This window comes from Pundamilia nyererei, unplaced genomic scaffold (assembly GCF_000239375.1).
Source record: "Pundamilia nyererei isolate P.nyererei 1_Seehausen unplaced genomic scaffold, PunNye1.0 scaffold00254, whole genome shotgun sequence".
Taxonomy (NCBI): domain Eukaryota; kingdom Metazoa; phylum Chordata; class Actinopteri; order Cichliformes; family Cichlidae; genus Pundamilia; species Pundamilia nyererei.
This window is the reverse complement of record NW_005187655.1, coordinates 59,095-80,688: the sequence shown is the minus strand read 5'-3', so window position 1 is coordinate 80,688 and position 21,594 is coordinate 59,095. Positions and strand designations below refer to the sequence as shown.

Below are 21,594 nucleotides of genomic sequence, written 5' to 3'. Positions count from 1 at the left end.
GTATCGGATAAAACCTAAACGATACCCATCTCTAATTATGACACCATATATCAATATATAATAACAACAGGTTAGGGCGATGCTAAATTGAACAACAGTGTGAATGGATGTCTGTCTCTGTGTTAGCCCTGTGACAGATACTACCTACACACACTACCTCAGTATGTCATTAACTTTATCAAAGTAAATATTGGTAAAGTGATCTCGCGGTGAAACAAGCAAAGAAGCAAAGTATTAACTGATCTGACACATTAAAACTGAATATTAATGACAATACACACACAATAGCACAATGCAGTGAACAAATCCCTTTTGCATCTTTAAAGGAATTCCCCGATAGTTTAAAGTTGCTTAATCGAAACACCATCTGTGCTGTTTTCAGCGTATTGTATCACGGCTCGCTCTGTGATTCCAAACTGGGCTTTTCTGCCTTCTCCCTGATATGTTCTGCATCAAGTCTCAACTTCTAATTACATGTGTCGTACATGGAGTGTGTCCTATAAATGGTTGAATCTGTCTTGCTGGTGTAGTTACTTTTCTCAATCAGTGGCAATGTCACAAACAATCACATCATTTCCTGCCTAATTTTGAACAAGTCATTGTTGTTGATCTTTCACATAAAAGATTCATTTATTTGTGTTGTTAGTTTAAAGAAGATGTAGCTAGAGTGGAAAGATGAGTCGATTCCTTGCACTTCAGGCCAATATTTTAATTGAAATGGAGTGAGAGCAGCGGAGCTGTTTGCTGGGAGTCGATCTGTGACATGATGTCAGTACCTCAATATTCTTTTTTGATTCATTCCCCTTTACAGTACAATTAATGATAGCCTGGTAGCAAATATTGATGTTCATTTAAACAAGCAGTTGCACTTAAACATGTTTCCCCTATCAATGTTATTCAACTGATTGAGTCCTTGCAGTGGATCCCAAAAGGAATATGACAAAGTGAACAATTAACAGAGCCACTTCACTGACACGATCAAGAATCAAATAATTATGATAACTGTACACAGATAACATAATACACTGTATTTGACGCTATATCATGATACCAGCAGTTAATGTGAGTGATTTGAAAGTGTTATATAATTGAATACAATTCTAATCTCACTCCATTATGGAAATTTAGCACAGTATAACTGTGTTGTTGTGTTGCCTTTCTCCTCGCTAACGCTAACTTATACTGAGGAGCAACAACGCCTGCAGAGCTGCTTAAAAAAGCTGGTGGTAAAATAATGCAGCGTGAACAATATGCACTCTTCTCAGTATGCAGTAACATAAGTGGGCAGCTTACATTCTTACACTGCCATGAGGATCCCACAGGCCAAACATTACTTTATGTGCTTGTGCGTATAGTAGTGCCTCCTTTGCGTAGGCTACATTTCCAATGGAAACCAGCTCTGGCAGCTTTTCAGCAAAGTGTAATTATTTTTCAGGTTAATCACATGCTGTGAGTTGCCTAGGAGGGAAATCCTACTCCATACTTGTATTATGCAGCAGTATTTGAACTGGCTGTCACTGAACACCAACACAGTAAGACAGGAGCTGCTCCTCAACTCTCACTGTTTACAAATGGACGGGTGTATGTCACTTTTATCTGGATAATGAGGAATGTTTAGCACGGGGAAGCTACGCCTCGAGTTTCACTGTCACCATATTTGGAGTTTGTTAAAAGGTAAAATGATCCCTGGATGTTTATTACGAGGCAAAGGTTACCTTAATTCACCATATAAAACTCAAGTACAATACATTTCCAGTGTGCAAACACAAGCCCTTTGTTTTAGATCACTTTTTTATGGAAATATATGTAAAGCAACATACAAACTACACCAGCCTGCTTCCACAGTGGCGCAGTTTAATGTTTAGACCATGTTCTCTACACAACACACTTAAAAAACACACCAGTCATAGCCAGTTATCACTGTTATTTTCCACAGATGTGAACCATGTTTGGTTATAGGAGAACAATGGGAGCACTACAATGCTACAGATGGTCCTACCTGCAGTTAGGAGGATATTGAAGGCAGTTGGGTGCCAAGCCAGGAGTCCCACTCGTTTACTGTGTCCCTCAAGGGTCACAGTGGCATCAGTCATTGGACTTGTGAGCCCACCATCTGGGATCTGCCACACCTTCAACATAAAGCAGACATATATATGTGTGTCGTATAATTTTTTTACAGTTTTCCTGACATATTATTAACCTTACTGCTATCAGAGCCTTCATTCCCCTCACCATCTCCCTCCTAAACAGTTGAACTGTCACACTGCTTCACACTGCTAGACAGCAACAGCAATTTATGCACACTCTGTGGTATCATTTCTGTAATCCTGCATTTTCTGTATATAAGATTTAGATTGGTTATTTTATTGCCAGTTTATACATATATGTATGTGTATATATAGACAGACAGATAGATAGACAGATAGATTAGTGCTGTCAGCGTTAATCTCGTTAAAATGACTGTAACGTCACAACCGCAATAACGTGGCAAATCTCTGTTAGCGAGTGCATTGGGCTGCATGGCGCTAACACGTTAACAATCTAGCCGTGCTAACGTGTTGACGCCATGCAGCCCCACGCACACGGCAATCCGCGCTAACTCGCTAATGTCATTTTAACAAGAATAACGCAGACAGCACTTGGAGTACATCATCATTTCTTCATCCAAATTTACTCAATACCACATTTATTTTTACCTGTTAATTATAAAGCTACAGCCAAGACATGATTGGCTTTGTTTAATAGTAAGGCTGTTAGAAGGGAAAAAAACAGCCAGCTAAGCTAGTCCTGCACAATACACCTTTTAAAAGATTAAAAAAGCTCTAACATTTTAGGAAGTGACCTTTGAAGTAGCTCCATAGCTTAATTTGCTACGTTTGGTCAGAGCTAGCCTAGCTACTACCCAATTATCGATATCAACTAAATATGCATTTAGGTTCTCTTTCAACATTTCAGATTTTTATTAGTTAATATATATTTGTATTTTTTTTAACAGTATCTATATCCCAGTATAGCTTTTTAGTAGTATCAAAAGTGATTTACTTTCTGTTAAAAAATGGTAAGGTGTGCCTGAAGAAAAGACTATGGGTGCTCGTCGATCATTTATCTGGAATCAGTGACATTCTTTTAACCCCCCTCCTCGCCCAGCCGTGTCTAACAGCTGAGGAATGCCAACTTGTTTCACAGAGACCTCGCTGTAAGTTTACACAGCTGTGATCAGAGAAACAATATTACCTACACCTAAAAACTGCTGCAAACCAAGCACGCACCCCTGGCAGTCGTCTCCTTCAGCTGAACAATCACTGTTTAAAAAAAAAAAAAGCTCTGGAATTTCTTGGATGACTTGACAAAGCACCTAAAGTGTTGATTCAGGCTCCAACCTAACCTCAGAAATGACACGACCTCTATCCCCACACCACACACTACAGGAAACCCTCATATGTTTTGTATTCACACCAGCACTGGCATTATGGACGGACCCAGGGCACCAAAGACCTCTCAACTGAATTCTACTGACATAATTTTACAATTATAAGTAAAATTAAGTCATACAATATGATAAAGAAAGTGTTAAATACACAATGTTAATTATTATAGTAGTTTGAAGCACACTCAAGGTCTGCACCCTGAAGTCTGATGTGTTTTCATTAGCAGCAGAAGAAGGACCAACACAGCTTTAGTGGGTTAAGGTTGTGGCGGGTTTGATGCCTACGGACGTCAGATTACAGATAACTTGACCACAAACCACCAGCACAGAACTTCTACAAGGTTTGAAAATGTTACCTTCACCGTGCAATCTTCTGAGGCACTTGCAATGACATTGTCATCATGAGGACTCCACTGGATGTCCAGCACTGGTGCTGCATGACCACAGACCGTGGGACAGGACTGGTCGATTCTTCCACTCTGTAGAGAAAAACAGAATGTTTCAACCATTAATGCATTATCCAGTCCTGCTAATGGTCTCGTAAGTGTAGAAAGTACTTTAGTCAGGCATGCAGCAGGCTGTTAAAAAGTTGGTGACATAATGCTTTTAGTAGGAGAGTGGAAGAAACATCGATCTACTGTTTATCTAATACTCTGTAATGTAGGAGACTGAACCTTGCTGACTGGAACCACGAGGAAGGCCCCTCCTCCACCCGCTTCAATGATAACAGCAATGAATTTGGGGTTGACTGCACAGAGTGGACTGTCCCACGTCACCCGGGACACTCTGACATCATCGATGCAGTGCTCGGCTTTCCACGCCTGGGCGAAAACATGGCGGAATTTGCTCTGCCTGACCACACCTCGCCGGAAAGACATACCTGAGGAGATTAAGATTACACAGAGGAACAGTTACAATTCAGCAACCTTAAATGGACAGATGCTGCTGAATGACAGTAAATTATTAACTCATCAGCTGAAAAGTAAAAAGCTTCTGTCAGCAAACAGTAATCAAATAAGCAGGATAATTATTAACCAAACAGCCAATAAGCTTGAAAAATAAATTCTGGTTTAATCATTTGGACTGTGAAAAAAAAAAGATATTTTCCCCCAGTAAAATATGGCTAAAATGAAATATTGTAACCTTTTAAAATGGACTATATCTTATTTAAAATGCATGTTAACTCAAACAAGCAACAATACATGTCTTCTTTATCTACTCAGATCTCCATTTTTCAGTATATTTTATGACGGAAAATAGACCTTGACTGTTACAGGATTTTTAAGAGCGATACACATACCGATAATATTATTGGTCCTTGATAAGTTCACGATAGTTTAAAAATATTCTTTTGTATATAGTCAGTAAGTACTTTACCGTTTTTGTGTTTTCACTTCTAGTTAAGCTGTAGAGTGCCCACTGGTGGACAAAATAGGCAACATCAGCACTCATAGCAGTTGAAGGGTGTTTCTCTCATCTCTTCTTTACTATTTAAATTTTCATTTATGGCCTGATATAAATGTTGATACTGATATATCAGCAAATATCTGATATCAGCTCTCAGCAATATATAATTCAGGCTCCAGTGAAAATAATAAGAATTTGCCATATTTAGGACAATTAAATGGACAATTATAACACCCCACCGTATACCTCTGAAAATATAATGCTGTTATATGCATATTGCATATTTAATTGTCTGCATATATCATATATATTTTATTCTGTATATATGGTATTTATTTACTGTGATCTGCTTGGCTCTCTTTTTGCACAAATGTGGGACAAGTACTACAACTAATGAATGTGCAATGACAATAAAGTCTTAAAACTTAAAAATAAAGATCCTGTTCTTTTAAGTTGAGTGTCACATAACAAAACAGATTCTTTTTGTTTTTATGAGTTACCAAGAAACACTTAGTTACACTTTCCCACTTGGGATGGGAAAATATTTGGAATTGCATAGAAATAAAAACTGGCTGAGTATGCATGCTTTATTAAAACTGTAGTCTTAGTCTTTTGAATCCCCAAACTCTGCACTAATGCTGCTAATGTTGCTGTACAGCTGGTTTAGTAAATCCTCACCATCTTCATATGGTCAGTGAAAAAAACAAACAAACAAAAAGAAGGGGCAGCCAGGACAGCGGACAAATTCTTTCATACTGGGAGCCTGCTCTGAAAAGTACAGTCAGGCTTCAGTGGACAAAAGGGCATGATCCGCCTGAAACCAAAACATGCCGTGCAGGGAGGAGAAGGGGGTTGGGCAGTCATAGCTGCTGTGAGAGGAGGCAGTAACTCTATATGCCATATACCAATGGTCAAAGCAAACGGCATATCAGCAGGTATGAAGCCTACAGAGGGCTCCAGCGTGAGGATAAAACCGCCCCAAATCCAGTTCGCTGGATTCCACTACGTCCAGTCTGCGTTTAAACCTGTGTTATTAAACAGCGCGATCTTACTGCACGATAATGTTCATTTCTATATATACCCATTTAGTAAATATGCTGCATCCTTGCACCATTTCTCTATGTGTTCCCATTGTCTGCTCACAATAGGAGGTGAGGAGACAGCAGTTGTTTTTTTTTTTTTTTTTTTGCAAAGAAACAAATGCAGACATGAGCAACAAAGGACCCGTTTTAGATAGTCCCACAATGACACATCTCGGGTTATTATTTTCCAGTCCAAAAGCGCACATACCTGCGGTTTTTGAGAGACCTCTCTTAATTGGAAGAAGGATCACCAAAGACTCGGGCGTGACAAGAAGAGGCCAATAAAATAATCCGCCGCCAACAGCAGTAACTTAATCCTCTCCTGTGTCCAGACAAGCGTTCACGTAGATTGCGCAGACCTATAACAAAAATGTGCTCATTAGAGGGGGGGCAAATCCGATTTATTTATTTATTTATTAACCCAATTCTCAGCTGTCTTCTCGTTAGTTTGCTAGGAATTGCGCCTGTCTGCTGTGGCAGAGGTCTAACCTGACAGAGCATGTCCCGCGCTAATAAAGCCACGCTAAAAAGAGCCCGGCTGCCGGTGATGGTGGAGGGAGAGATGCGGACACCGCTTGTCCCCGTCTCCCTTTACAAACGACTGTTTTGAAGCGACGACTCGAGCAGAATCCCAGACACTTCCGCTCAAGGCAGGATGTGTCAAAGACACGCAGGAGTAAAGAGAGATATCCTCCGTCTACGTCTACATTCCCGTCGGCCAGACCGGATATGTACTACATAGACCTAAAAACGGAAAACAGACCGCTATTACGGGTACGCTGTTAGCTCAAACTATCAGCAAACCTCAATTGAAGCCATTAGCATTTAAGCACTTAACTTTTAATTAGGGCTTTAAATGTGGAGTAATATATCAATTTTGGGGTTTAAAAACCTAATCGACTGTTTCTCGGAGGATTTATGCGTGTTCCCAAACTGATATCTGAACTCAAATTTAGATGAAGATGATTTGAAATGATAATGATGACAATTAACAATTTTAAAACCTTTTGCTGACATCCGGTCTTTTAAAAAATCGTTACACGCAGAGGTTTTTTTAAAAATAGTCTTTGTGCTCATTACTCAGAGCTGTGTCTCGTGTTGTGGTAGCACCTTATAATACAGTGCAATTGTAATACAATATGGCGTAATTTCCAAATCTTTGTCATTATTCTAAATTTAAAGTGTAAGGGCTAATGTACAGAAAAATGAGAGAGTAAGAACTTGAAGTTTTAAAGGAAATGTGAATTTATTTATTCATTCATTTAATGTAAGCTTCTTAATATTAGGAGTAAGGTTTATCAAGCAATGTTTCTTTGTCTTACATTGTGATTACACAATATCACGAAGGGGTTAGCTGTATTATAGAGTATCCTAACCCCCCCTTTACATTGCAATTGCCCATTATACACATATATACTGTACATACTGGAATACACTTATTGTATTCCGCTTATTCTTGGCTTATTAATATTATTTTATTTGTATTTTTAGCTGAACATTATTCAGAAAGATATATTTAAAAGATTATTGGAGTATAATTAAAGTATAATGTCTTAAGTCAATTAAAACAAATGTAAGGAGCACTAAGGTGTTGAATAAAATGTCAAAGAAATAATTTTCCCACTCATTCCCAGACAGGACTTATAACACATTCTACTAACATCCAAGCTGCACATGAGACCTATCACACCAAAGGTGTGAGCAAATAGCGCTACACTGCAAACCCAGTCTAGAGATACTGCAATCAATTTACCTATGGGCATGCACTGCAAACAATTTGGACCTCTGCACAGCTGGGAAGCAGCACTATGACCTGCAACCTGGGTTTATAAAGGAAATGGCACAAACAAATAAACGAAAAAAAAAGAAAAAGAGAGAGGTTAGTTCGTCCTTACAAGACTCACTCTCAATCATTCATAACAGCCCTTACGGCTGGACGGACTAACCAATACAAAATTACAAATCAACCAAAAGAACAACAAAAGGACAGCAGAAGCAGCACAACAACAGCTGCAAAACACAAAGAAGATTATCGATTATCGACCCGACAATGAGTTGAAAAGGGAACACACTTGAAATTTTATTTATTTGTAGTCTATTGTGGCCATTTAAATGGGTTTGAATGCTGTCCAGCAGTCTTCCTTATCGAGCCAAGTTGGCTACACCCACCTCATGTTCTTGGTCCCCATAAGAATCCAAATGGGGCACACTCTCATCTGTGAGACTTGACATCCCTTCCTTTAACACCACAGAATCACCATCTCCCTCTTCTGTAAACATCTGTTCTACTTTATCATTTATCAGAGGAATTCAAATCTCTCTGAACCCTTCGCATTTCTAACCGTCGCTGCACAACATCATATCCAGCAAAAGCAGCAAACTGCCAGGTCAGACTTGTTACACAAACAAACGAACACAAAACTTTTGGCTGTTCTCTTAATTACAAAGGTTTGCCACAACGAATTCCACATATTTATCAGAGTCTTACGCCAGATGCCGTTCCTGTAGACACTCCAAAGGAATTCATGTCCAACCCCGGGGCCCATTAGTTTAAAAAAAAAAAACACGGAATAATTTATATGTTTTAATAAGTATTTTAAAAATGCATTTGAAAATATGGCTTTAATTTGTAAACATTGCACTTTAAAATTGTTGAAATAATAATTTTTTTTTTTTTAAAGCCCCCAAACAATCTTAAATAATCAGGCCTCATATCATCTCAAAGACCTCATAGTACCATATCACCCCAGCAGAGCACTTCGCTCTCAGAGTGCTGGTTTACTCGTAATTCCTACACTATTTAAAAGTAGAATGGTAGGTAAAGTGTTCGCTTTCAGGCCCCTCTTCTGTGGAACCAGCTCCTAGTCTGGAGACAGACACCCTCTCTGCTTTCAAGATCAGTCTTGAAATTTCCTTGGTGATAAAGCATATAGTTAGGGCTGGATCAGGTGACCCTGAATCCTCCCTTAGTTACACTGCAACAGGTGTAGCCTTCTGGGGCTTCCCATGATGCATTGTTTCTTCTTCATTAACCCTTTTTCACTCATTATGTGTTTATAAACCAATTTCTCAATTTAATCGTTAGTTATTATTCATCTCTGGCTTCACAGCGTGTCCTTGTCCATTCTCCCTCCTTTCACCCCCAACCAGTCAGGCAAAGAGCTGCACCTATCTCAGCCTGGTTCTTCCAGAGGTGTCTTCCTGTTAAAAGGGAGTTTTTCCTTTCCCCTGTCAGGAGGTGCTTGCTGATAACGGCTCATCTGATTGTTGGGGCTTTCTCTGTATTGTCGGAGGGTCTCTACCTTACAATGTAAAGCACCTTGAAGCAACTGATGTTGTGATTTGGGACTGTATAAATAGAGTTGAATTGAAAAACAATATCATTTGTCACTCTTGCTCGGTGGTGTGATGGTGTCTAAAAAATAAAATAAAATTTCTGAAATGTTTCTAAAATGGCTGCATTGAAACAAGCTGTATTTTATCTTCTTGATGCACGCTCAATTATCCAGGCAAGTAAATCCCCAAAAGGTTGATTCTGTTCATCTGGATGTAAAGTTTTTAGTGGGAGAAATGTTTCCTCACTCATCCAAGTGACTTCTTCAGTCTCAGCTGACTGCAGGTTTCCCCAATCTACATTTGCATAATGACCGAAACCAGCCCACTGAAGGAACAATGGGCTGACCTCCGAGCCTATTGCCCAAGGATCGGGCCCCCGACACAAACAGAGTAATATAGTATTAAGTGCCAAGAGGATTGCCATGATTTATTTATCTGGGAAACCAAACAGCCTCTAGCGAAGCCAATATCACAACACAGAAGAGCTACCTTGTCAGACCAGGACTCTGCAGTCTATTTACACCTACAGGCCAGTGGACACTCTTTCAATGATGAGGATGTACACATCCTCCAAGCCTACTGTTCCTTCAGTGGTGCTAGTTTCAGTAATTGTGCAAATGTACTGTTTATAAAATTGGGGAAACCTGCAGTCAGCTGAGACTGAAGAAGTCACTTGGATGAGTGAGGAAACATTTCTCCCACTGAAAATGCTACGTCCAGATGAACAGAATCTACCTTTTGGTGAAGCCGTACTTTAGTAGAATTAGAGATTGCATTTAACAGATCTTGTCATTATTTGCAAATAAAGTACAGAGATTTTTATTTGTGTTTGTCAAAGTAAATTTAGTTAAAATCCAGTGGCTTCTCATTGTCACCAGAAATTGTGGTGGTTTTTTGAGGGTTATTCAGGTTAATGCAGCATTGTGGCGCCATCCAGTGTTTGATATACCATATTGACGCACAGAGATCATTTTCTTTTTAAAAATCCCAGGTGTTTCCCTAGGTTCCCCACATGCAGAGAAGGCATAAAAATCTAAAAACATGATAAAATATGAAAAAAGAAAGCCCTCTCTAAAACGATAGGGTGAAAATGAACGTTTATTGCTTGGTATTGTCTGAAAGGATGTTTCAATTCTGAAGTAAGGGCTCAGTTTCACATTATTTATACACAATGTACGCTATATTACAATACTCACAACCCCAGAAATCACAATCTAAAACCTTTGACAATATCACCCCCGAGTTCGACCTATTTACACTATAAATACCATAGTGTTCAACATGTGCAACAGGTGGCTCCGTGGCGCAATGGATAGCGCATTGGACTTCTAGGCATAGATGCAGACATTCAAAGGTTGTGGGTTCGAGTCCCACCGGAGTCGCATTTTTGTACTTCTTCTGGAAAACTTCGGCCATCTTTATAGTCACCTGTACTACATACCACTACATGTCACGAGTGTCAAGCGATTACAAAACAGTGATTGTAATTATTAAAAAAATCGCAATGTTTTATTGCCTCACGGGTAAATGTCTATTTTTTTCCTCTCAGTTGCGTTACACTAACATGTAAAGTCATTGTTGGTGGAATAAAGTATTAACCGTAGTTACCTTAACTGTGAACAGTGTAGCGACTGTTGCTTTATAAATGAATTAAATGTGTCAAGATGTGTAGTTTGGCTTAATGCTAAACGTAGTTAGCCATAGCTGCGTGTTTCCACACGGAGACCCAGCACTGCTGCACCGGGTGTAACCAGCGAGCTAACATTAGGCTAGTTAGATGTAGCTAGCTAGCTATAGATATTTGGGGGTGTACGCAGCTGTAGAATGAACCTTATACACGCAAATATTGAGGGGCAGCAATAAAACGTGTTGCTGTCACTTCGTTTTAAAGTCGCACTGTTGTTGCCGTCGACGTCTTCGGTCTGTTTGTTTGCCCCATTAGCTGCCTTGTGTTGGTCTGTTAGCCTCCTCAGCTAGCCAGTGTCGTATGGGTATCAGAGTTAGCAGTGACTTCACCCGGCTGCTGGTTGCCTGATCTTTCATTTTGGACACGTCAAGGTAAACATTTAGCCATCGGCGAGTTTGAAAGCTAGCTAGTGATGAAGCCAATGTTTAGCATTTGCTCTTCTTCGCAATGCTTTTTAAATATGCAGACACTAGCTAAATAACTTGGAACAATCGTGTCAGATTGAATTTATTCACTTTAAGCTCCTATCAGCGATGAATTGTTGTTACCGACACTGTCATTTATCTTAACTGGGGCTAATGTAGGCTAACCTCTGTTGTCAAGTTCGTCAGTATGTTCAGATTTATCTGATTTATTTATCCAGTTACTGTTGTTAAAACCTGTTGTTGTTGTTGTTGTTGTTGTTGTTGTTGTTGTTCTGTTTGCCCCTTAAATTACAGTAATTTTCCCTAAAAGAGAATTGGACTGAATTAGACTCAAATCTGACTCAAAACTGTTAATATTTGGACTATTTATCAGTAAGAAGACAAAATAACACAAAGTTTTTATTAATCTCTTCATCAGGCGAAAATAATAATTAATTTTTGGTAAAACGTGTCACGAGTAGTCGGTATGTATTGATCTCTCGGCCGACCTTTGACCTGTCATTGCACACTCAAAGATCAGTGTTGACACTGATTAATAATCAATATTAAAGACTTTCAGCTTGGAAGTAGGGTTGTAGTCAGTGAAAAGAAGTGAAATTGTTTGTGTTTAAGAATGTCAGAAAATGTGAATTTGACTTCACACAGTTCAAACTAACATTAAATTTGGACCATTGGTTTAAAATCCAGAGATATTCAGGTGTTTTATATATTCAGGTTATATAACAACTGTTAAAATTTACTTTGTAAGAGCTCAGTGAATTACATTTGTGGAACTTTTTATAAAATAAAAAAAAGTGTTCTGTCCATTGTTGTGCTGATGAAACAAGTCACAATACTAAGACTGTATTTATATAGCACCTTTGAAAGCAGAGGTTGACAAATGACATCGAGAGCTAGGGGGGGGGGAAGGTAATCAGAAGGTGAATGAAATGCAAACATCTTAACCAGAAGGCTTCACATGGGGGCCTAAAAAAACAGGATGAAAGCATGTGATTTAAAGCAAGATGCTGTTTTTGCAACCTTAGTCCTTAACCAGATTGTTCCAAACCCAGTGCACCCACATTGCAAAAGCAATTTCAGTTAAATTAAAGCCTCGCCTGGGGAACGCCGAGAATGGTCACACCTGAGAATTCAAGGAACTGGCTCCTAATTGATTCACCGAATCACTGTATCAGCCAGTCTTGTTATGTAAATGATAAAACTTTCCATCTTCCCCCTCAAGGTCCCTCCAGTCTGTAGCTTAAGTTTAGGGGGTGTGATGTCAGAAGCCAAGACCCCCACTCCCACCCCTCCTGGAGACACATACAAAGGATGGGTGTTCAAGTGGACAAATTACATCAAGGGTTATCAGCGGAGGTGGTTTGTGCTGAGCAATGGGCTGCTGTCATACTACAGGTACACCTTTCTGTAGAACACTGGTATAGTTTAAGGATATTTCTCTTTTCTTTTTAGTTACTTTTTATTCCCAAAGTCAAATGAGGCTCTTCTGATTATTAGGACCCAGGCAGAGATGGGTCACACGTGTCGGGGCACCATCAACTTGGCTACAGCTACTATCACTGTGGATGATGCCTGCAACTTTGTCATCTCCAATGGAGGGGCACAAACATATCACCTCAAGGCCAGCTGTGAGGTGGAACGTCAGCGATGGATCACTGCCCTGGAGCTGGCCAAAGCCAAGGCTGTCCGCATGCAGGCAGAGTCAGGTAAAACAGACTTCAGGGGAATTATTTAGTGCTTCTGTACATATTTACACGCATGTCCACTTTGTTAGGTACACCTTGTGTCTACTGGGCTGGACGCCCTTTTCCTTTCAACAAGATTCAACAAGGTGCTGCAAACATTCCTCAGAAAATTTAGTCTGTATTTTCATTATAGCATCGCACAGTTGCTGCAGATTTGTTGGCTGCACATCCATGATGTTTAACCACACCCTAAAGGTGCTCTATTGGCTTGAGATCTGGTGATTGGAGTTCATTTGAACACAGCGAACTCATTGTCGTGTTCAAGAAAACAGTTTGAGATGTTTTGAGCTTTGTGACATGCTGTGTTATCCTGCCGGGCAGTGTGCTAGATGGGTACACTGTGGTCATAAAGAGCTGGACATAGCCAGCAGCAATACTCAAGTAGACTGTGGTGTTTGAATGATGCTCAGTTGGTACTATGGAGTGGACACACTCTGGGACCTTTAGTAAAAACACCAGCAGCGGCCTGAAACATTGAATGTTGCAGCAGAAATCAAGTCTCATCAGGTCAATGTTTGTCCCAATCTTTGATTAGCCAGTGTGAATTGGAGCCTCAGTTTCCTGCTCTTAGCTGACAGAAGTTGCACTCGGCCTGATCTTGTGCTGCTGGAGTCCATTTGTATGTGATGTTGGACGTGTTGTTCCTTCAGAAAAGCTCTTCTGCACACCTTGGCTTGTAAAGAGTAGTTATTTCAGTTACTGTTGCTTTCCTGTCAGATGAAGCAGTCTGACTGTCCTCTGACATCAGAAAGGCATTTTTTGTCCAGAGAACAGCTGCTCACTGAATATCTTCTCAACAGCCATGACACTTTAAGAGTCTCCTAAATCACACTTCTTCCCCTTTCTGATGCACAGATTGAACTTCAGCAGGTCGCATTGACCAATCCTAAATGCACTCAGTTGCTGCCATGTGATTGGCTGATTAGATATTTGATATTAACAAGCAGTTCAACAATGTACCTTAGAAAGTGGCTAGCAAGTGTATGTATGTATGTATGTATGTATTTATTTATTTATTTATTTATTTATTTATTTATTTTCCTTTCCTTTTGTTTGATTTCCTAACAGATGACTCGGGCGATGACTTCCCTTCATCGTCACCACGCATCACACAAGGTGGTGGGTCACAAAATTCAGAAGTCCAGTCTGCTCTCAGAACCCTGAGCAACAAAGTGGAGGATCTGAGCACCTGCAACGATCTGATCTCAAAGCATGGCTCTGCCCTCCAGAGGTCAGACTTAAACCCATTTTGCCTTGCTCTTTGCTTTAATCTTCAGGCAACAGTCTCATTTATGCCTCATGTCTCTACTAGTCTACTATGTGAGCTCTAAATTTGAAGTTATAATTCTGTAGGTTTGGTAATTCAGTGCCATATTCAGATGTTTTGTACCATTTGCAGAAGAGTCCTGTTATAAAATCATTGATGTGTAAATTGACTACATATTGTCCAAACATCCAAAGTTCATATTTTTTTCAGGTCATTAGCAGAACTGGATGGTTTACGTCTGACTGGAGAGGCTGGGGATAAGATTCGCCAAGTCACAGAAAGAGCCACTCTGTTCCGCATCACCTCTAACGCCATGATCAATGTAAGTCTGACATCCTTGTGTGTTGATCTCTGAGTTTTTAATATATAATGTGTATATATACCAGAGAAGACCTTGTCTATGTATTACTGCGCAGCTTTTCAATGAAACACATTGAAAAGTGTTTCAATGTTATGCTTCTCAGGCGTGCCGAGACTTCTTGACGCTGGCACAAACTCACAGCAAGCGATGGCAAAAGGCCCTGCAGGCTGAGCGGGAGCAGAGAGTGCGGCTGGAGGAGACTTTAGAGCAACTGGCCAAACAGCACAATCACCTCGAGCGAGCATTCAGAGGAGCCGCACAGGCTAATGCTAGTCCAGACAATAAAGGTAAGTTGTGATTCTGACAAGATAACAATGAAGGATGATGCACATGTCTATTGACATTCTACAAGAGTGTGAGTTAATGTTTTCAGAAAGTTTTTATTGTAATACCAGCACTTATTTTGTAAATCTTACTTCTGACCTCCATACAATAAGTAAAAAGAGTAAACTAACCCTGAAAATAATAAAAACTAAACTAAAACTAATTTTTCAAACAACAAAAACTAAACTGAAATATGAAAATCGATTCTGAAAACTAAATGAAATGAAAATAAAATACTAAACTATTATAACTCTTATCAGGTACATGTGGCGTACAACTCTTTCGAAATCAAAGATGTGGGGCCACCAACTGTTTGCATTCGACTTCGATTTCTGAACAAAACTCATTAAACCTCATTTCCCACAGAGATATTTTTCAGTGGTAATCCAAGAGCCTGCGAAAAATTTCATTGGCTTTTTATCAAGGAACCAGGGAGATGCTAACTCCTGGGTGACCAAGATTTTCTGTGGCTGACATACGAGAGTCCTTGTGATCAAGCACTTAGCAAGAAAAATAGAATCAAGATGTGAAACTAAAAGAACATTATCAGTTTCAGTCTCATCAAACTTTTTAATTACTCCGTTATTGACTAAACCCCAATTTGAAATCCCCTTGGCAATTATCAGGTAAATGTGAAGTCAAGTTTTACAAGTAGCAGTACCCGTGATTACCTGATTCTGATTCCATGTAACCAGATGTGAGGAATTGCAACTTCCTGTTTTGTTTGTTTGTTTTAAATTTTTGTTTTAACACTTTAAATGCTCTGAATCAGAGGTGTCAAACTCCAGGCCTTGAGGGCCGGCGTCCTGTAGGTTTTAGATCTCACACTGGGTGATTACCAGACTTCTGGAGAACTTCAAGACATGTTGAGGAGGTAATTTAGTCATTGAAATCAGCTGTGTTGGATCAAGGACACATCTAAAACCTGCAGGACACAGACCCCCGGGGCCTGGAGTTCGACACACCTGCTCTATATTACATGTTGTTTTATTGTTTTTGTGATACCTGGAGAATCATCTTTAAGCTTCTGTATAGGGAAAACTTAGATGTTTGTTTGTGTTAAGGTGCTGCTGGGCCTGGAAAAGGTGAGGCCAGTGATGAGGATGATGACAATGAGTTCTTTGATGCCATGGAAGAAGCCCCCGAGTTTATCACTGTACCTGCGGACCCCCAGTTTCACAAGTCGGTATCTTTCTCTTTACCCGTCGGTACAGATTGACAGATGGAGTTAGTTGGGGGTTTTCCCCAAGACTTTGTGTGTGGCTTGTCTTTGTTTTTATATATTTAGACCACTTCCTTGTATCACATTCCAGTATGTATTTATCTTAAGTCAATCAAATTGTGTGTGTGTGTGTGTGTGTGTGTGTGTGTGTTTGTGTGTGTGTATCAGGTCTTTTTTTTTTAAGCCTCTCTTTTCTCATATGTGAAAATACCTGAATAACTAGTAACGTTCACGTCACTAACAGAATCTATTTGCTTTTTTTTTGATCTCTTACAGAAGGTCAAGCAGTAATATCAGCGGCCTCAATAGTGAATTGTGTGCAGATGATCAGTCGGTAGGCCTCATTCTGTCCGAATCATTGAAATCTTATTATAATGCTGTATCCCATCTTTTAAAATAACACAGTCTGAATGAAAAGCTGCAGTAGGACGGGTGTTGTATGGATATTCTTTAAACATGATTTTGTTGCTATGGTAATAAATCAAAAACATTTCCATTTTATATTGATAAACGTTTCTGCTTCTTAGCTTAACGAGGAGCCTCTTGCGATGAACCAGGAGTCCCCCTCCCAGGAGCTGGTACCCTTAAAGAAGAGGCGGACACGCATCCCAGACAAACCAAACTACTCCCTCAACCTTTGGAGCATCATGAAAAACTGCATCGGCAAAGAGCTGTCTAAGATCCCGATGCCTGTAAGGATTTCTTACTGAACGTCCAGTCAGAGTTACTGAAAGCTTGTTGTTCTTCCATGTGTGCTTCGTTGTTCACCTGTTGAAGAAGACGTCTGATCAGCTTCATTTTGGACAGTCAGACTCAAAGAGTTTGAGTGTTAAAATATTTGTGTCTTACTCATAATATTCAATTAATGAAAGATTTGGGTGCCGTTAAACACCCCTCCTACCCCAAGTTAAAACCACATTGGAAATATGGTTTGTGTGCGTTTACAGTAAAAATACAAAATCTACGATAAGCTAACCGCATCATTAAATGCCACCGCAGTGCCTCCAAAATGTGGCAGCAGTCAGTTCAGTGTGACGAAATTGGAGCGTAGATACTGATCCCTGTCCTTTTTCTGCTGTAAGGGTTGTCAGCATTCTGCGAGAGCTTTTGAAGATGTTTATCGGCAGATCTGCCCAGATTTTGTTTATTTGTGAAATCGACTGTAGGTCACTTGTAGGATGTGGGTCAGCAGAGTTGTCTAAAATGAGCTACCATCACGGCTTTTTATAGGAGTCCAGACAAACTGATTTGTCAGACTGATCACTGCTGAGATAAATGGTCACATGTTTGATTTGGCTTTGTTCTGTCAACTTATCACTGCCATTGTGTCGCCCTGCCCCCACTGTAACAATAAAGAGTTTTGTCTCTGCCACATTACAGAGATACTTTGACATTGACACATGTCGACTTCCTGTAGCTTAGCAACACTACCCGCCAGGTCACTGCTGACCCATCTATGGTTGTGGTTTAGAAAATTGCTTGGGCTTTGCTTAAGCCAAAAGCTAAATTAGCAGATTTTCAGAAACTGGCAATAGAGGTTTTCTGTTAAAAGCTTTTCTATTTGGTCTTTCCAAACAGAAGACGTTACCCAAACCATACCTGTACCTATCTAACAGTCTACACATATATACTTTTACTGAAGTGACGCTACATAGCAAGCGTCAGTGTGTGTGATGGGCCTCGCTCACATTGAGTGTAGCAGAGTGGAGACAGATGCATATGCTGACAACAACTCTTAAGGTCACCGAAAGCGTAATAAAAACTTTCCAAGAAGTGAAGAGGGAACACAAACCTGACCACAGTTTGTGGTTAAGTCACAAACTACTGCAGCAAGTGTGAAATTGCTCAAAAACTGCTGACTCTTTGTTATTAGCTTCCTCTGTGCTAACAAAGCTCTCCCAGAAGGAAGCAGTGCACTGCTGCAGATGCACACAGGACAGTATAGAACCGAATTGAACAGATCAGCCTGTGGTCACTTCTACCCATTCTAGCTTTTTGAATCGGGTTCAGATCCACGTCTTAGCCATGTGTGAGATTTGTTGCTGGAATTAATACATAACACAAATATAAAAGTAAATTTCAAACATTTTGCTTTCTAGGTTAATTTCAATGAGCCCATCTCCATGCTGCAGCGGTTGTCTGAGGACCTCGAGTACCACGAGTTGCTGGATAAGGCCGCAAAGTGTCAGAACTCTTTGGAGCAGATGTGCTACGTGGCCGCCTTCGCTGTGTCTGCCTACTCCACCACAGTCTACCGCACGGGAAAGCCTTTCAACCCTCTGCTGGGAGAAACGTATGAGCTGGACCGCAAGAGAGAAAGTGGCTACCGCTCCCTATGTGAGCAGGTGAGGGAGGAAAAAACCCAAGAGAATGGAAGTTTTCCAACCGAGAACTGTAACTCAAGAGAGAGATTGAATGTCAGAAAGGAGGAATTAAAAAAAAATCCCACTGACTTGGCATTAAGAGAGAATCTTACTTCCTTTTTCTGCGCAGTTGGGGTTGAACATGCTGGCAGGGAACCAGAATTATTATTATTATTATTATTATTATTATTATTATCATTATTATTATTATTATTTTTAATATGGAGACATGAAGTGGCGACTTTTTTTTTTTCTTTATCAAAAAGTGTCATATTTCTGCCCCTTCTTGTCGTACAAACCTAAAACAATCTAAAGTCACTGGTTGATCCTGAATAGATTATTTGTAGAGGAGGAAATCAAATGGAGGTTTAGTGTGTGTGTGTGTGTGTGTGTGTGTGTGTGTGTGTGTGTGAAAGCTGTCATGTCACATGTCAGATTTATGAGACTAAATGTGAGTCACATCTATTGGGGATGACTCAGACTCACGAAGAATAGGACTTGATGTTTTGTTGCATCAGAAAAACATTTTCTCTTTCCAGGTGAGTCACCACCCACCTGCTGCTGCACATCATGCTATCTCTGATCGTGGCTGGACGTTGAGACAAGAAATCACAGTTGCGAGCAAGTTCAGGGGGAAATACCTCTCCATTATGCCTTTGGGTAAGAGGCAAGCTAGGTTAGAAAACAAAGCATACCATTCTTCCATAGTGTCAAGGACAAAAGATGTACACACAACTATCATCAGAATTTATAAGTGACTAAAGAGTGTACCAGCCCACACCTTTCTTTAGTTGAACCATAAAATGGTAATTACTAATGAACAAAGGTTTTGCTTTGCTTTTTGTTTTTTTTTTAGTTTGTTTCATATTTCTTTTCTTCGTCACAGGCACAATTCATGCAGTCTTTGAGAAGAGCAATAATCACTACACATGGAAGAAAGTTAACACCACGGTGCACAACATCATTGTCGGAAAACTTTGGATCGATCAGGTGAGACGCTCGGACACGTCGTTGCAGGGCCACAGGGCCTGATCTGCAGAGGAGGCAGGAATGAAGAGCAAGAAAGGCTCTGTTATGACGCTCCTAACAAGGAAAATAAACATGGGTTTATCTTTTACAACCAGCTTTGCCACGATATGATTAACATGATGTCTTTCATGGAGAGACAATAACAAGTTCTCATGCTAGTAACATTAACAAAGAAGTGACATTTGAATAGTTACTGACGCCTTTAATCACTTCAGTGATTCACAATGACATTAATATGCAGGGTGGATACCAAAAAGAAAACGCACAAAGAAAACTTTTGAAAGGATGTACTTCAGCACATCCGTACACTTATCTGATCTCCTGCACGTACACGTGTACATGTTAGTCATCAGAGATCTGCATAACTCGTTCTGTGCAGATTTTTACGCAGGGTGCCCTTCCCACTACTGCCCTCCCATTTATTTGGCAGTTTGTTTAACAGCTTTAACTCACTTTTAACAGCTCAGGTTCTCGATTGGTTCTCATATCTAAAATTTAGAAGTTTTCAAGTTTCACTTGGTAGCATCTGGGGTTCCTCAGGGCTCTGTCCTTGGTCCATTACTCTTTAACCTTTACGTATTCCTGCTTGGTCCCATCTTAAAGAATCAAAATATCATTCTTGTGCAGATTAAACATAGTTGTACTTATCATTTCCCTCTGATGTAACCTCACACACTAATGATTGATTAGACTGGATGTCTAAAAACTTTTGTAATTTAACAGAGAGGTGATGAAGATATTTGTTGTCAGAGACTAGTTTTCTAAAACACAACAAGCAACCCAGGAATCTGTACTGCGGTCACTTAGTTCACTTACAGTTCAGTACAGAATTACCTTTTAAAGTCCTTCTTTTTGTTAATATAGCTTTCTGTCTTTAGGCCTCCCGGTACACCTCTGACTTAGTGTCTATAACAAGGTCAAACCTCTCAGGTCATCAGGGGCAGCTCTTCTCACTCCTCTCAGATTTAGATTCGAGTGTGCTAAGGGAGCTTTCTGTTAGTGCTCGCCTGTTCTTTGGAACAAGCTGCCTGCTGACCTAAAGGTCAGTTGCAACTATGCCTGCCTTCACAGACAGACTCGGGATTTTACTCTGTGTGTTTGTACGTGTTACCGTGTATTTAATTCCTTTGCAAAGTCTGATTTGTTTTCTATTGGTTAATCGCAAAGAGTTCACATGTAATGAAATGTGCTATATAAATGAATTTGCCATGGCTGGTTGCCATCACATAGCATTAAAATACCCTATTTCTTTGCTTCCAGTTCTAATTTTTACTCTACAGATAAAATAGAGTAAGAGCATTGCGTTGCAGCATTTTAACTTGAGTGGGAAGTAAAATTTTTATCTAGTCGATATCATCCCCACTTGTGATTTTTTTATTTTTATTTTTTTTATTTTTCCCCCTCCTCACTGTATATCCCTGTGTTTCCCTTCCAGTCTGGTGAGATAGACGTAGTAAACCACACCACTGGAGACCGCTGCCACTTAAAGTTTGCTCCTTACAGCTACTTCTCCAGAGATGTAGCCAGAAAGGTGAGAAAGATGCAGAAGACCTGAATAGATGTAGTCTGTTTTTCTCTGACTTGCTTTGAAAGAAAACTCACACACAGTAGGTGCATCAAGTTTGAACCAACAGACACATTTTAATATACAGGCGGTATATTGTGGTATTGTGGTAACCTCCCCTCTCTTCTGTTTTTAGGTTACAGGTGTGGTAATGGATAAAGATGGAAAGGCACACTACGTGCTGTCGGGCACATGGGACGAGAAGATGGAGTTCTCCAAGGTGATGCAGAGCAGCCGAGGAGGCGAGAACGGCACTGAGGGCAAACAGAAGACAGTCTATCAGACCCTTAAAGCCAGAGAGTTGTGGAGAAGAAACCCTTTACCGTAAGTGCTGTTTTAAAAAGTAAAACCGGGC

At 40.0% G+C, this 21,594-nt stretch overlaps 2 protein-coding genes and 1 non-coding gene across 3 annotated transcripts in view; 2 read left to right on the top strand and 1 right to left on the bottom strand.

Moving 5' to 3' along the window:
• The window catches only part of coro1b (coronin, actin binding protein, 1B), a 10,737-nt gene extending 4,172 nt beyond the window's left edge, over positions 1-6,565 (bottom strand). Inside the window, exons 1-5 of the mRNA XM_005749739.1 lie at positions 6,406-6,565; positions 6,125-6,275; positions 4,102-4,307; positions 3,784-3,906; positions 2,000-2,129 (exon numbers count right to left, since the gene is read on the bottom strand). Of these exons, the coding sequence (XP_005749796.1) occupies positions 2,000-2,129; positions 3,784-3,906; positions 4,102-4,305 (457 nt within the window). The 5' untranslated portion in view covers positions 4,306-4,307; positions 6,125-6,275; positions 6,406-6,565. The remainder of the gene's footprint in view (positions 1-1,999; positions 2,130-3,783; positions 3,907-4,101; positions 4,308-6,124; positions 6,276-6,405) is intronic.
• Positions 6,566-10,546: 3,981 nt separating this feature from the next.
• trnar-ucu (transfer RNA arginine (anticodon UCU)) lies at positions 10,547-10,634 on the top strand. The gene is given in 2 exon segments: positions 10,547-10,583; positions 10,599-10,634. It is a non-coding gene; the product is annotated as a tRNA-Arg (tRNA).
• Positions 10,635-10,940: 306 nt separating this feature from the next.
• On the top strand, positions 10,941-21,579 carry LOC102193812 (oxysterol-binding protein 1-like). Its single transcript, XM_005749738.1, has 14 exons — positions 10,941-11,310; positions 12,587-12,759; positions 12,862-13,070; positions 14,178-14,340; positions 14,587-14,698; positions 14,841-15,024; positions 16,126-16,243; positions 16,560-16,617; positions 16,811-16,975; positions 18,383-18,628; positions 19,186-19,306; positions 19,533-19,636; positions 21,111-21,206; positions 21,376-21,579. The coding sequence occupies exons 2-14, from the start codon at positions 12,623-12,625 to the stop codon at positions 21,565-21,567; spliced, it is 1,905 nt and encodes a 634-aa protein (XP_005749795.1). The 5' UTR covers positions 10,941-11,310; positions 12,587-12,622; the 3' UTR covers positions 21,568-21,579.
• Positions 21,580-21,594: the final 15 nt, after the last annotated feature.

What these genes read in the sequence shown, in the direction of transcription:
- LOC102193812 (XM_005749738.1), top strand. Translation starts at nt 12,623, where the DNA reads ATGTCAGAAGCCAAGACCCCCACTCCCACCCCTCCTGGAGACACATAC. An exon ending in GGGCTGCTGTCATACTACAG is followed by an intron (nt 12,760 to 12,861) that starts GTACACCTTTCT and finishes TCTGATTATTAG; the next exon opens with GACCCAGGCAGAGATGGGTC. An exon ending in CATGGCTCTGCCCTCCAGAG is followed by an intron (nt 14,341 to 14,586) that starts GTCAGACTTAAA and finishes TATTTTTTTCAG; the next exon opens with GTCATTAGCAGAACTGGATG.